The following is a 14,613-nucleotide window of genomic DNA, read 5'->3' as shown; positions in this document are numbered from 1 at the left end:
TCCTCACAGCTGAATCCCAGACCAAACCAAGCTTTGAATATCAAAGTAAGGAAGAACCAAATCACCTACAAATTTACTTGCATATATTTACAAAAACTTAAGTCACAGCAGGTCATCAGCCCAAGTCTATCTAAAACCATGTAGATACTAAAGGAAAATCAGGATTCATATGAACTGCCAGAGTTATCCTGAGGCTCATGTTGCTTTTTCCTTCACCTTTGAATAAGTGCCAAAATTCCCATGAAGAAGCAGTGGTTTCACAGTTCCTGTTCTGTATGTTAGTGCTAAGCTAATGCCCAGGAGCAGAAGAACTGGCCTGATCTGGTGTCTCAACTTCTGGTCGCCCAGCTGGTTCTGCCGCTGTTGATCACACTGGAGAAAATTCAAAAACTTTCAAGTTCTGTGCAACTCAGCTATTGCCAAACTCCTATTCGCAATGCCAGTCATGGTCTTCCTCCTGCTTAAAGTCTGCTACTGTATCTAGACATACTAGGAGGTAGAGCAGAGAGAAGTTTCTACCCTACTGAAACAACCAGCTATTATTCCAGATTAATGTTACTGTGCTCAAGATGTCAGCTTCTCTTCCTCTCCTAGCTGGGAAAAGGAAGACAGTTTTTAAGGGTTGCCTCTGATGTGATAATGGTGCTCTCTCTGTGTTGGCAGCTTCCCTGACCCCACCTTTGATGAAGGTCATAACAGATGGGTATCATTTACTAGTGGAGCTGGAAGACATGGGGCCTGCCTTTCAGTTTTGTGTTGTCTATTGGAAGAAGGGCCAGGAGAGTAGGGTGAGTTTTACCCTCGGGTTTTGGGCAATAACAGAGAGCCCACATACTTAGAGTGAAAGCATACAGACATTGCCCAGGGCCTGTTTGCCAGTCCAAGCTCCTGCTGTGAGGCTTAAGGGTCTGCTTGGCGTCAGTATGTGCCATATTCCTCTATACATACCAGTGGGTTGCTCTTACCCTCATGGAGAAGCTTGTCTGTTCTTTCCACATTTCCTTCCCTGAGAAGACAAATCACTCCAGGGGTGTCAACTATTGAAAGAAACCAGAAGTCAGGAACTGAAGGTGTTTATGCTGACTTTCTTCTCTGAACATCATTTGGTTTACTAAGACCAAGATTAAGGTGTTACACTGAGGTGCTGACAAAGTTTTCTCACAAGTTTGTTGTAAAACAGCTTGCCTGGAACAGTGAGCTATAACTTGCTTAGCTGAGGGTCTTGCTTACACCTGGATAATACTGCAGTAGTGACAATTTATGTTCCATTCAGGTCCTTCTGTTTTCACTAGACATCAATTTATTTTTTTTATCTCCTAGGAACGTGGTGCTTCCATAGCACCTAAGAACATAAAAGCTGCCATATAAAGTCAGGGACCGTCAAACCCAGTATCTTCTCTCTGCCAGTGGGCAATGGAGATGACCAAGGAAGATAGTAAGGAGAGAGCCTGTGTGTAATTACACTTAGATTATTTTCTGAGATTTCAGAGACACAGCTCCAGGAAATTCCTGAGCCAGAAATGATATCATTAATAGCCCCAAATGATTTTTTGTTCCATTAATTTGTCTGTTCTGGTTTTCAAGCTATGTAAACTTTTAGCATGTACAACTTCCTGTAGTCAGGAGTTCTGCAGCTTAAGTGTTGTGCAGTCTCAGTCTTGGTTTAAAGGAGAGAGAGAGAGACAGAGAACAGTTATTCCCTATTCACTTTCCTCACCACTCTAACAGTGTATCTTTTTTCCAGGCCAAGGACTCACAGACTACTTAGCTGTTCCCTGTGGAAGCCCTTCTAGCTATTTTTGCCTTTACCAAGGTGGACAGGGAGTAAATCTGCACAGTTCAAGGTGCAGGAGCACTATGAGTTAGCACCATAAAACAAAACAAGTCTTCACAGTCTTTTCTTTTCTCAGAAATTGTTGACATGGGTGACTACCACACAGCTGACTATCCCATGAAACCTGAACCCCATGTTCCTGTTTCTGATGGGGGATGCTCAATTTAAGGTCCAGTCACTGACTGTAAAAATGAAGGGGAAAAAATTGCCATGAGCATCATTTCACTTTTATCTGTGTTGAATTTAATTTGTCATTTTATTACAAGATCCTCTTGCAGTTCTTCACAGTTGGCTGTCATCTTTATTATTCTGAAGTGTTTTCTTAGTATCATTAGCATGTATCAGTTTTCATTTTTCTTCCTGATCATCTGTAGTAACACAGTGGTGAGCACAGATCTGCATGGGCCTCCACCATTGACTTCCTTCCACTCTGAGAAAGGATTAGCAATTTAATAATACAAAAGTCTTTCTTCTATCAGGAAGCAGCAGGAGCAGGTCTGCTCACTATGAGCAGGAAGTCAGGAGTCAAGGGTGATCCCAGTGCAAGCAGTGCCCTCCCCAATGAAGCACAGACCCACATGGTCTGAATCAGTGGGCAGAATCAGGTACTGGTAACAGGGTCCATCCCCAGCCCCAGACAAGGCAAGTGATGAACCAGGCCCAGGGTCCATACAGAGACCCCAGCCAGGAGCAAAAGGAGGACCAGAGACAGGGCTGGAGGACAAGGCTGCAATGTACTTAACCAAGGGTCCATCCAGGAGACAAGCTACCTAGAATGTAGGTCCAAGGTCCGTCCAGGAGACAGAGCTGGAGACAGGCACACTTACAGGCCCTGGGCTGAGCTTAAATGGGGCTCCTGGGCCATGGACAGAAGGCTGAAGATGCAGGGGGCAGGCAGGGCTGGTCAGGGCCATTGCAGCCTGGTTAGTGCACTCAGAGGTCCAATGCCTTTTTATCCCATGGCTGTTAGCTTAATAGGCTTTTGAAATAGATCTTCTTGACTACCTTTTGGAAATCCAAGTAAATGAGATCAACCTTGTCCATGAGCTTTCTGACACCTTAGAAAGAATCATATAGGATTGTATCTGACTGTATTTTATGAATTAAATGTTAACTCTTCTTCACTATATGGTATTAATCACCTAAACATTAATTCCAAACTTCAGAATATTTTCTACCAACTGGACTGTCACAAGCATCAGGTTTGCTGGTCAGTACATGTCCAGTTCTCTGCTGGGACTCTTTTAATTTTTTTTTTTAACAATTATCACATTTGACATGTCTGACTTGAGGTTATTGCAAGAGGTTACACACCCCCGGTAGCGATTGACCTGATTTTGTCCTTGAAATCTTTTTAAACTAATGGCCCTCAAGATCATCTTTCTGTGGAGGAGGATATTTTGATGGTGAGAAGGACTTGCCCTGCCAGGAGAACCCTACTGGGTTGTTGGAGGTGTCTGTACGTGTATGATGCTGGAGGCTAATGAGCTCTTCCGTAAGCGCAGGCTTTGCATCTGCAACACAGCAACATTAGGATCAACTAGCTAATTGTTACCTGTCCTCTCAGGACTAGGAATTCTGGGAATAACAACTTCATTTTGCCAGCAGTTAATTGAGTCCTATTTATTGCAAAAAAATAGTGTACTGGTGGTCATATGCTGTTTGAGGGTTGCTGAAATGTGTTGCAGTTGCACACGCCAAATTCACTTGCTCCTCGCTAGCCCAGTCCATCCTCTCTCTGTGCTCTAGTGTCATTTTGGTACCCTAGCAAAGACTCAGATCAGTGAAGACCTTAGTCATCAAGCCCTTACACCAGGGGAGGAGGTGTTGTGGCCCAACATCACCATTATGGCTCTTTGGCTCACAGCTCCTTCTTTCCATCCCTTCCTACCCTTCCAGATATGTGCGGTCTCATTCTGCACTCCACTGTGCTTCCTCATTTGCTGCTTTTCTCCCTCTCTCCTCTTATTCACACAGTCCTCTCTGACACCTCCTGCTGCTCCTTCCTTTTCTCCCAGTAAAGTCTGGGACAGCATCACATTAGGACTCCCATTCTCAGTTAGCTCCTTGCCCTATGTTCTAATGCTTTCTCTCCTGGGTCTGTGGCAGATACAGCAGAAGGTGGTGAAAGAGGTCAGCTCTGTGGTTCACCTGGACACCATGGAGGCAGGACCTGATTATTGTGTAAAAGCTCAGACATATGTTGAGGCGATCAACAGAAGCAGCAGCTTCAGCCAGACACAGTGTGTGAGAGCACAAGGTAACAGTCGGCCTTCCTTCCTATTCCCCTGGTGAAGTCATGCCCGAGAAGGATACCCCAGCAGTTCCTCCTTTTATTTCCACTCAATAACTCCAGTCTTGTTTGCAAATGTGCTGCCCATTTGTTCCTTGGGGGAGGTAAAAAAGGAAGACTCAGGAGTGCAGCCCCCTACACTGGCACTGGTATCCTACCTGGAGTGTGCCGACAAAGAATCTCACCAAGGTGGGTGGGAAGAGCAGCCACAGAGGGTGCAGGCTAAATGCATTGAGTGGTTTGTCCTCAGTCTCTCTGAGAAGTTTTGCTGCTTCTGTTATTTCTAGGTGGCACATCCATGTGGCTGGTTACTGCCCTCATCTCCTCTGCTGGCTTAGCTGTGGCTGCTTTGACCCTGCCTTTCCTTACCTGGAAAACATGTAAAATCTTTCAGTATTCCTGCTGCCCTGTTGCTGTCCTGCCAGACACGCTGGTAAGTTTTTTACTGTGCTTTATTGGTTTTTAGGGTGCTGGGTAGTCACAGGGTCATGGGGCGGGCAGAAAAAGCATAGGAAGCGTTGCTCATTCCCGTGTGATGGGCTGAGCTGCAGGGGTCAAGCAGCCCACATGAATTAGCTGCACAGCTGTCACTGCCTTCGGCCTAGAGCCCTGAACAGGGAAGGTGCTGCTGGTGCCTGTGGGGAAGCAGCTTGGGAGGCATAGACTGAGCCTGCCTGACCAGCTGCTCCCTGAAAAATACAGCTGCATCATTGGCAACAGTGCTCCATGTGTTGTGGTTCCAGCACTGAGCTTCGCAACTCCTTGGTGAGGAGAAATCAATCACCAAAAGCATCCTCTTTTCTCACTCACTAAGGAGGAGTGCGTTTCAGTCAGTAGCTTAAACGTGCTGTCCAGTTCAAGTGAGAATGCAGGCAGCAGCTTTTGTGGCTGTGGGTGCCTGAGCCCTGGGTCTCTGGGCAGTTGTGCCAGGAAGGATGAGAAGAACGGTTTGTGGGGAAAAGTAGAAGACAGACAGACAAATTCATCAGACTGAGGGTGAGTGAGTGCGTTTGTTTTACAGAAAGTATCAGAGGCCCCCACCCAGCTGATACTGTGTGGCAGTGAAGAAGCTGAGCAATGTGATCTGATGGTGTGTGTGATGCCCTCAGAAGAAGTTCTCCGACTGTGGATTCAAGAAACACTGTAGAGTACCCCAGAAAAAAACAGCTGTGGAAACCGATCTTGTAAGCAGAGCTGACAGATTGTGCCCCAGCCACTTTCGTCAGAGTGTCAATAAGTAACATTGTTTTCTTTGTGTCTACAAGCTGCTGCAAACCAAAACTGGTGTGTACGAGCACATGGCTGGTGCTCCTCCACTTTGTAACATCTTCATCCATCTACATAAAAAGCCAGTAAAGGTCACAGGTGACAACTGCCAGTTTCTATACTTCCCCTTCATATGCATACCCATGACCAGACAAGGCCAGACGAGGATGGGGCTTTGAGCAACCTGGTCTAGTGGAAGGTGTCCCTGTCCATGGCAGTGCACTTGGAACAAGATGATCTTTAAAATCCCTTCCAACCCAAACCATTATACGATTCTATGAGTTAACTCATGTTCCCTTTACCTCTGTCAACCACATCGACGGTTCCAAGGCAGAGCCCACCCATCAGCCACCAGAATTTCACCAGAGCAATAAATGTAGAGCCCAGTCCCTTAGTTCCAAACCATTTCAGCCTTAGTATTTTTAAGAGAAATTGAGCAGCTAGTAAGAGCTTCTTACATGGCTAAAACAGCTGGAATGAGCAGGAAAAAACCCACGCTTTTAGGGCTGCAGACCCTGACCTGAGGTTACACTCATTGAAAAGGATGTTGACAGTGGCTGGACACAATAATTTGCTGCACGTAACCGATAACAATGTATGGTGCCAACAAAACTTACAGACAGCGCCATGAGGGATGTCTGGGTTTCACCAGTGCTTAGGGGGGAGTGATGTGAAAAACACCCAGACTTCAAAGATGGTTGGAGGGAGCACTGAGAACCTTTTGGGGAGCAGAGCTTTGCAAGACCAGCAGCATCACTAATGCTATATAGGGCCAAGATGACCTAGGCAAGTGTCAAAAATACAAAAGCTGGATATGCATGAAGGAAAACTAGGATCTTTAGGGAAAAGATAATCAGAGGTGAATTGTTTAAATGAGAGGGAACTGGAGTGGAGAAAGATAGGATCAAGAAATGGGAAAAGAAATGGGAAAGGGGACAAAAAGATGTGCATATCACGTGGTCAGGATCGTCCAGGGTGCCTGCAGAGCATCCCTGTGGTTCAACACCACACCTGAAGCAGGACATTGATTATGTCATACAAGGAAAACCTGATTCTGCAGTCAGAAGGGCCAGGGTGAGAGGCAACTGGAGTGCTTATCATGGCTAGTGGGGGAATATCAGGAGAGATGGATCAAGCATCCCAGCATTACTGTGTTAGCGGCCATTCCAGGCCTGATGACTTCATTATCTTCCAGATATCTTGTCATCATCTTAAGGAAGGAAATTGCAAAAGACAAAGATAAATTTCTGCTAAATAGAAATAAATTATAGTTGTTCTGTGGATATTGCAATTATGGCTGTCACTTCGAAGAGAAGTAATCTATTACCTGCGGAGCAGAGACTTGTGTTAGCAGGGCATGAGAAGTCTTCGAGCTGAAAAGCTATTTTTTAAAGCTATCAGTGGATCTAATGAAATGACTAATTAAAGACTGTGCCTTTTTAAATTTCATTCTTGCAATCTTGCATCAGGCCATCAGGTGGCAACAAAGCACCGTGAGAAAAGTAGAAGTGACTCAGGACTATTCGTACCTCTGTGTTCATGCTCCAGTCGCTGGCTAGCACCTCACTTTCATGTTGCAGCCCAGTTGCTTGTTTTATTCCTGTCTCGCTAGCTTCTGTCTGGACAGTATTAGGATATAGTGCTTTGGTGTTAAATAGAAAGATTGGTACTGCTGAATCGGTAGCAAATTACACAGGGAGAAAATCTGTGCAAGTTTGAGCACTGAAGACTCGGGGTCGATTTTCATGGTTGTTGATAGTTAATTAAGAAATGCCTAGCTGCAAACACCCATACGATGATGGGCCCTGACAAGCAGAAGATTTGGGAGCAAAGAGGAGAAGGGCATGCATATGGGCTGATATGACAAGTGCTGAAAGGCCCAGCAGGTCTTGTGTGTAGCTGCCCATGAGGCCTTGGTGGTAAAGCTGGTTTAGAGAGCTCCTATGCCTCTCCTTTATCCTTATTTTATTTCCCATTGATTTGGATGAGTTCAGTGTCTTGTTTTCTAGTGTGCCCCACAGGGGTGTCCCCATACAGGACTTGCCCATTCCATGGCTATAGGTCTGAAAAGCCTTAGCAGTTCCTCCTATCTCTCCCACCGCCATCCCTGCCCCCGTCCCCGACACTGTTGCATTACAGCAGGACCAGCAATTTTTTAGGAATACAGAGGAAAGCAGCAGGGGGAAGCTTGTTAATTTGAATGTGAAGGGCTTTAAAAATTATTATTTTCCAGCTGCATATTAAGCATATGTTTCTTTCCCACTTGCAGTTAACAGAATTTATGCCCTTCCTCATTGCCAATAAAATGGTTAAACAGGACAGTAAAAAACTGCCCAGACAATGTTAAATAAAAGAAACATCTGAACAAAATTCTTATGATAGGGAGATGGAAGGGAACTGTTTAAGTGGTCACTGCCATCTTAGCAAGACCATATTCAATTTGCATCAGGATATTCCAGTTTGTATCTGTGGAGAATTGAAGCCAAATTTGAGATGCTGTTTGAAAGTCCCTGGAAAGCTTCTTGTTTTGAAGTATGTGCTGTATTTTGTTAAGCCTGAAAATCATGGTATAAAACAAGAGCAATTCCTTTGTCATCCATGTATGTAGTAGGACAGTGGCATTGGCATAGGCAGCTGCCACCAGTCACTCTCTAGCTCTTTCCCATGCATTGCAAGAGTTAATTGTGCCTTAGCAGTCATGGCAACGGCTGCCTTTGATAACTGATTTTGCTCCCACAACCATGATACTACATTTCAAAGGACCAGACAAGTAACTGCAGCAAAGAACATATGTACTGATGAACTTTGCTCTGTTTCTTCCCATTGATGTGGTAGTAAGTAGCTCCATTTCTTTCAAAATATACTTCTTTTTTACTTTCAAAAAATGTTGCATGAAAACAAAGCACAAACCTGTATCACCTTTTTAGTGAATTTTGTTTCTAAGCTGCATGTAACCTGTGGAATGTGATTCCAAAAATCCAACTTTTTCCTGAAGACTTTGTAAGAACAGAAGAACAGAAGAAATGCTGATAAGACTGGTTTTCAAAGAAAAAATTATTCAGTCTATTAAATGCATACCAGCATAAAGACCATTGATTACATGAACACTTAAAAAGAGTTACATAGTATTACTGGGTTGACAAGAAAGCAAGGAATTCAATTATCTGTTCCATGACACTAACTGGCTGGAATATAGCCTAACTTTTCCTGTGAAGTATATAGCTCCTTAGAAGTAAGTATATTACTGTTGGCAATTTTTAAGGGCTGATATTAATATACAGTCCAGCATTTCACTGTCCAATCAAACTGAGATCTTAATTTGATAAATTGCTATTTTAAGTATTTTCTGCATTATTACAGTATGTCTTGTTTCTTTCAAAAGTTACCTTTTTTCTTGCAAATTCAAAAAGTAACCAAAATAACTACTTTGACTACAAATTAATTCACTTTCTTGTGAAGGTGGTACTGTGTCCTGCAAATGAAGCGCTACAAAGATGATAAACATCTAAACCACTACAGACAAAGAAGTTTATTGTTTAAAGAGTTTATGTAGAGACGATTCTGTTGCTATTAACGTACAAAACTGCAGAAACAGAAAATTACTCAGTTCAGATTTCTTGTGGTCTTCTCAATAAATGGAACTATAAAAAAATTCAGAAATTACTAAATCAAGCTATAAAAGGAATTAAAAGATGGCAAGTTAAGTGAAATTGCCCAAATAAATACTACACATGGAGACCTAATTTGGTTTCATTCAGCATATGGGCTATAATTTAGCTATTACTACAGAAATGGCTACTTCTGAGGAGTTTAATGTTCATGATTTGCTTGGGATCAAACTCAGACCTTCGTTAACACCGAGGACACACTCTTGTGGTGCAGGCCAGCAGGCAGTGATCCTACCCTGCAGACATCCTGTTCACCCCAACAGCCCGCAGTCCCAGAACAAGGTTTGACAGGAGCTTGCACTTGCCTTACAGATCTTCAGCGCTCGAATAAAATAGAGAAAAAAGGAATCTTCCAGCCCCAACTTTCCTGGTGCGGCTGTGTTTAATGAAGTTAACAGCTAACTTTGCCCACACCAGCGTCTGCTGTGCCACCCCAGAGTCTGTCATTCCTCACCACGGCCTCAGGAGGAGAGTGGTGGCTCTGCAAGGTGAGGTGAGCTGGCTCCAAGGTGGGAAGCGTTGCCGTCTCCCAACAAAGCGCACTTTCCCCAGTCCCCACACAAGAAGGTCCAGGGGCAATGACCGGTGTCAGGCCCAATCACTGGACAAGTCTGCAGTGATGAGACTGGTTGGTCAGGACTGGAACATCAAACATGGCCAGGCACAGACAGAGCTACAGCGTGGCTCTGGCAATGACCAATGACCAGGGCTTGAGCTCAAAGGCAGTTCCCAACAGAGAGGAGGTCCTGGTAAGAATTTTCACAGTCCTCTCGCACAGCAGTCTGATCCCAGGTGATATGGATGCACCATATCTGAGCTGGTCTTGGACACAGGCCCTCCAGCCCCTGACTCCAGGCAGTTTATCAACCTCCCCTACGAGCAAGCTGAAGGATCTATGTCTTCATTGTCCCTTGAGACATTAACAGCATTTGAATTTTTTAAATTAGTTTTACATTATCCTTTTTTTTTTATCAGACAACTGAATCAAGAGCATAAGACCTATTTAAAGATACAGCAGAGGCTTAAAGTAAATGCATTCCACCTGTCAAAAAAGACTTTAGGAAGAGCAGAGAAGTGTTGGCATGGTGAAATAGCAAGGTGAGGGATGATAGTAAAAGCAATAAGGCATCCTTCAAAAACCTTAATTCATATCCAAACAAGAAAAAAAGGAGGGAACACAATTTCTATCTGATTAAATGTAAAAACACAATAAATCAGGACAAAAAGAATTTGAGATACAACTTCCTACAAACATCTAAACTAATAATAGATCCTAGAAATGGGATGCTTGCCAGGGAGTCTGCAGGGCCAACAGACGATCACGTATCAAAGGAGCTCTCAGAGAAGTTAGAGCCATGTCAGAAAAACCAACTAAATTTGTAATAATTTTGCTTACTGTGAAGGAGCTTATGAAGGTTCCCATGCTGAATCTTTATGCCTGAAAGCATAGAATTACCTTTCACAAGTGGATGTGCTTGGAATGTTTGTTCATTAGGAATAAAATGGATAAATTACTCTGATATTCAGCCTGGAGTTCCTCATATGGGTGGGAGATTTGAGTACCAGCTGTGGTGCATAGCTCCTCATATCCCAGGATCCCAGGATAATCCAGGCTGGAAGAGACCTCAGCAGGTCTCCAGTCTAACCTCCTGCCTAGAGCAGGGCCAACTCTCATGTCAGACCAGGCTGCTCAGGGCTTTACCCAGTCTGGGCTTGCAAATCCCCAAAACTGGAAACTGCACAACCTCTCTCAGCAACCTGTTCATCTTCTTGGCTGTCCTCATGGTGGAAAAATGTCTCCTTAAGTCTGGACAGAAGCACTGTTGCATTATACTGGGCATAATACTGAACTTGTCAAGGCCCCTGGTAGTTTTGGTCTAGGTTTGACATTAGCTTGGTGTGGGGGGTTGAATCAAAAGACCTCCAGACAGCCCTTCCAACCACAAATATTCCACAATTCATGTTTGGCAGAACTATTTTAACTGAGTGCTCTATATCAAATTATGCAGTCCATTTTGTGTTATGGGGGTTACATTAACATACGCAGAATAACAGAATTCAGTGAAACCTGAATAACGTGGAGTCTACCAGTAGAGCACATGGTGGAGAAAATTGGAATCTCTTCAAAGATGCACACAACCTTAGAGAGGTGAAGTGTTCCCTACCAGAGACCCTGCAGGAAACAAAATAGAAAGGACTTTTCCCCATCCAAAAGTCAGTCAAGGAAGAGGCTGGAAAGAGTAAATATTCATGATCAGCTGTGAGCCTGGAAATACAACTTGAGGCTCCCAAGCCGAGCAGGCAGTCCTTATGCTACTGCTGAACTTTTTCCCTCCTGCAACTTCATCCCCATTTAAGTTCCCAGAAGATTTATTGCATTTTTCCTTTGAACAATTGGTCTTTCATTTTGCCCCCCTGCTGAGGCCAAAGAGTTCACATAGTCCTGAGAAAGTGGTCTTTGATACAAACCAGCTGCAGCTCTATACTTTTTAACATATTGTGGTCTTCAAACTAACCTCCCACTGTATAATCCCTATCTGTTCACTGCTGTGCTTTCATTCTGTTAAGTAGCGTCCTTCTCGTCCTCCAGGTTGCTCATATATCTCATCCCTCCTGCTGCTATCCAGACAGACTGATGGCTAACATTTTCCCTCTTTTTGCCAAGTCCTGGCCTTGACTCCCTGTTCTGCCATCTGGTGCAACTTCATTGTTAATTTTGACATCATTCCCATCACTCTGCTGAGTTTGGTGCTACCTCAAATGTCCTGCAGTTTAGAGGATGTCTCTCACCATGGCACTGTGTGTCATTATGGGATAGTCTTACCCAGGCCTTCTCAGCTTCTCATATTGTCCATACAGTTTGGCATTTTCTTAGTCACATCTGCATAATCATTCATTTCTCTTCCAATGCACTGTGAAATATTGTCCCCTGCTAGGAATAAGCTTTCTGTGCACCAGCCTGTCATCTGCCTGTTGACCTTTTCCACTTGGAACAGTTATGCAATTACCTAGCTTTGCCATGAAAAGATATCTTTTCCTCTCTGTTTTGCTTTTACTATCGATCTCCTGATTTTTACTTTTGTTGCTTCGTCTTCTAATGTCATCCCAGGGGGAAAGACTTCTGCTCAAATTGAGATTTGGTACTGAAATGATTAAAATCTCCTTGTTGTATGTATAAATTTGCTGTGTTCTGTAGCTTCTGTCTCAATGTAGACTGAATGCAGTATTTTGTAAAATTCAGCTTCAGCTTCTAGAGCCAACCTGACTATCCTGCCTTCCTGCACTTGCCAAACTTTGCACTCACCTTCACTACCCTGCTTCCATTTGTTTCTGAGCCAGCAATACTACTTGAGATCATGAGAACAGCCCAGGGGCTCTTGATCCATTGGCTTAGAATACACCTTCAGTGACAAAATGTATGCTCATTCTCTGCAAGTCGTACTGGCCCCATCGAAAAGCCATCCCTGTACATAAGTAGCCTCTCCTGCTCTGCTCTGGTAAAGTCTATTTTCCCAAATACATTTTGTACAGGGTACAATTTCTGCAGAGAGTATACAGAAACATGAATCCCAGGGTAGAGACTTTGCTCAGACAAATCTGCCTGGCCACCCCTTTTTGAACTAAAATCTCATTTCCAAATCATATTCTACCACTTACAATGCCTGGGCATACAGATAAATCCTAAGTATGGGAATAAAGTACACAGACACAGAAATAAGCAATATTATTCTGCACATAAATGACACCAAATGTACACAGTTTACTCCTTTGCTAGGCAGAAACTGAAAACTGCAGTCATTTAAACATTCTAGCTTCTGTCCCTAAAAATATATTGATAATAGAAGGGAAAAATGTCTTTTAAAAAAAGGAAGGGAAAGGTGATACCTGAGAGGAGTTAAAATGCTATTTCAGCATTTGAGTCTGTTCTGAGGAAGAAGCTAGATTTTCATTAAATCTGTCTCCAATTTGGTTGCTTTGCCACAAGGGCTAGGATGGAATGTTTCTGAGATCTATATGATTTCAAAAGATTTTGATCAACTGTCAGTGATCAACGAGCGTCAGTGTAACCCTATTAGGCCCCTCCAAAGGCATAGTGGGATATGACAATATATAACTTTATATGAATGTGGAAATCAGACGCCTAGGTTATAAAAGAGCGTGTTTGTGTAAGGGGCCCTTTGAGGTTTCTCACCATTGCTATGTTTATTGTGGCCACCTTTGCTTTGGGGCTACTATTTTTCCAGGCTAAGGAGTCTATGAATATTGAAAGGCTCACAAGCTGCCATTAAGGCTTTGATGTGCAAGAATGCTTCTTTAACTGTAGCAATAAAGAACCTGAGTTATGCTTCTAGAGTTCTTAAGTAAGTGAGCTTGTAACTTCTTTTAATAACAAACATATCTGAGCAAAGTTAGCCTTAACAGAAGTACCAAATATTAATTAAACTTGCATCTTAATCCAATCCAACGGTATGCATCTTGATTGTGAGAAGATTCCAAGACAGAAAAATTTCTAATTCAGGGTTAGAAGTAGGATACCATTACATTTTATTCACTCCCAGAGTATGTGGACACATGTAAATAACCTATTGGGAATCATCGCAGGAGTATCTTCCTTCCTCAGCTATGACCTTTTGGACTGCCTTTTCAGGCAACTTAGCCAGTCAGCTCTCCTAGACACGATTTACAGCATGACTCAGGCCTGCCACTTCTTTTCATCTCCCTTCCTCTCCACCAGCTGCTGGAAGAATTAAATACAGATAAGTACAAATTTGTTAGCATCCCAGTCCTATTACAAATATATAGACCACCCAGTTTTTACACAGAGAGCTGTGCTGGAAATCTAACTCTGTTTGGGACAGACTGCAAATCAGAGAGCTGCAGAGACCCCGTTTGTTAGCAGAAGAAAGAGTGCTTGTACTCTTTGAATGGCACAGTCCTGGTGTCCAAGCAAAGATAAGCAACACTGACAACTGATTAAAATATCCAAACCAGCTATTCTGAAGAGGGCAGTTAGGAATATCTTGTCTACTGACCAGTGACACTGGGCCAAGGAAATTGTTATGGGGAAAACATACAGGAGCATCAACAGTTTGTTTTACTGCTTTCCTGTCTGTCAAGACTGCTAAAGGTCTTTGCTACAGTACTGTCAGAAATCATTTTTTGCCTGGTCAGTTTAGGAACAGGAAGAATTTCCTGAGCAATCTTCTTGTGCTTGACTCAATGCCCACAAGCAAAGTGCATGGAAGACACACTTTAAGTCAAAAGTCAAACTGAAGACCAAGATTTCATATAGTATTAATATCCAGCCCACCTTCAAATATATCCTAGTGGGACTGTCCATCTGCTGAAGGCTTAATTTCTGTTAAAAAATCAGTAATGTTTCTCAGCAGCATCTCTTAGATGAACAGGATTGTACAGCTAAGCCTGTGGGCTCAGTGTGCTAGGCGTTGCTGCTGAACACAGACTACTTTGGGTCAGAGTTCTGAGAAAAAAATTTAAAAACGAGGTGAAAATAGCAAAAGGTAGCCTACATATGGAATGGAAAGAAGACA

General features: G+C 43.3%; 1 protein-coding gene across 1 annotated transcript in view; it reads left to right on the top strand.

Moving 5' to 3' along the window:
* IL20RB (interleukin 20 receptor subunit beta) overlaps positions 1-5,274 on the top strand; it is a 31,906-nt gene extending 26,632 nt beyond the window's left edge. Inside the window, exons 5-8 of the mRNA XM_049791671.1 lie at positions 664-788; positions 3,944-4,094; positions 4,415-4,560; positions 5,149-5,274. Coding sequence (XP_049647628.1) covers positions 664-788; positions 3,944-4,094; positions 4,415-4,560; positions 5,149-5,274 — 548 coding nt within the window. The remainder of the gene's footprint in view (positions 1-663; positions 789-3,943; positions 4,095-4,414; positions 4,561-5,148) is intronic.
* The last annotated feature ends 9,339 nt before the right edge of the window (positions 5,275-14,613 follow it).

The sequence above is a fragment of the Accipiter gentilis genome, chromosome 33, assembly GCF_929443795.1.
Source record: "Accipiter gentilis chromosome 33, bAccGen1.1, whole genome shotgun sequence".
In the NCBI taxonomy this organism is placed as follows: Eukaryota; Metazoa; Chordata; class Aves; order Accipitriformes; family Accipitridae; genus Astur; species Astur gentilis.
This window is presented reverse-complemented; position numbering and strand designations above follow the sequence as displayed.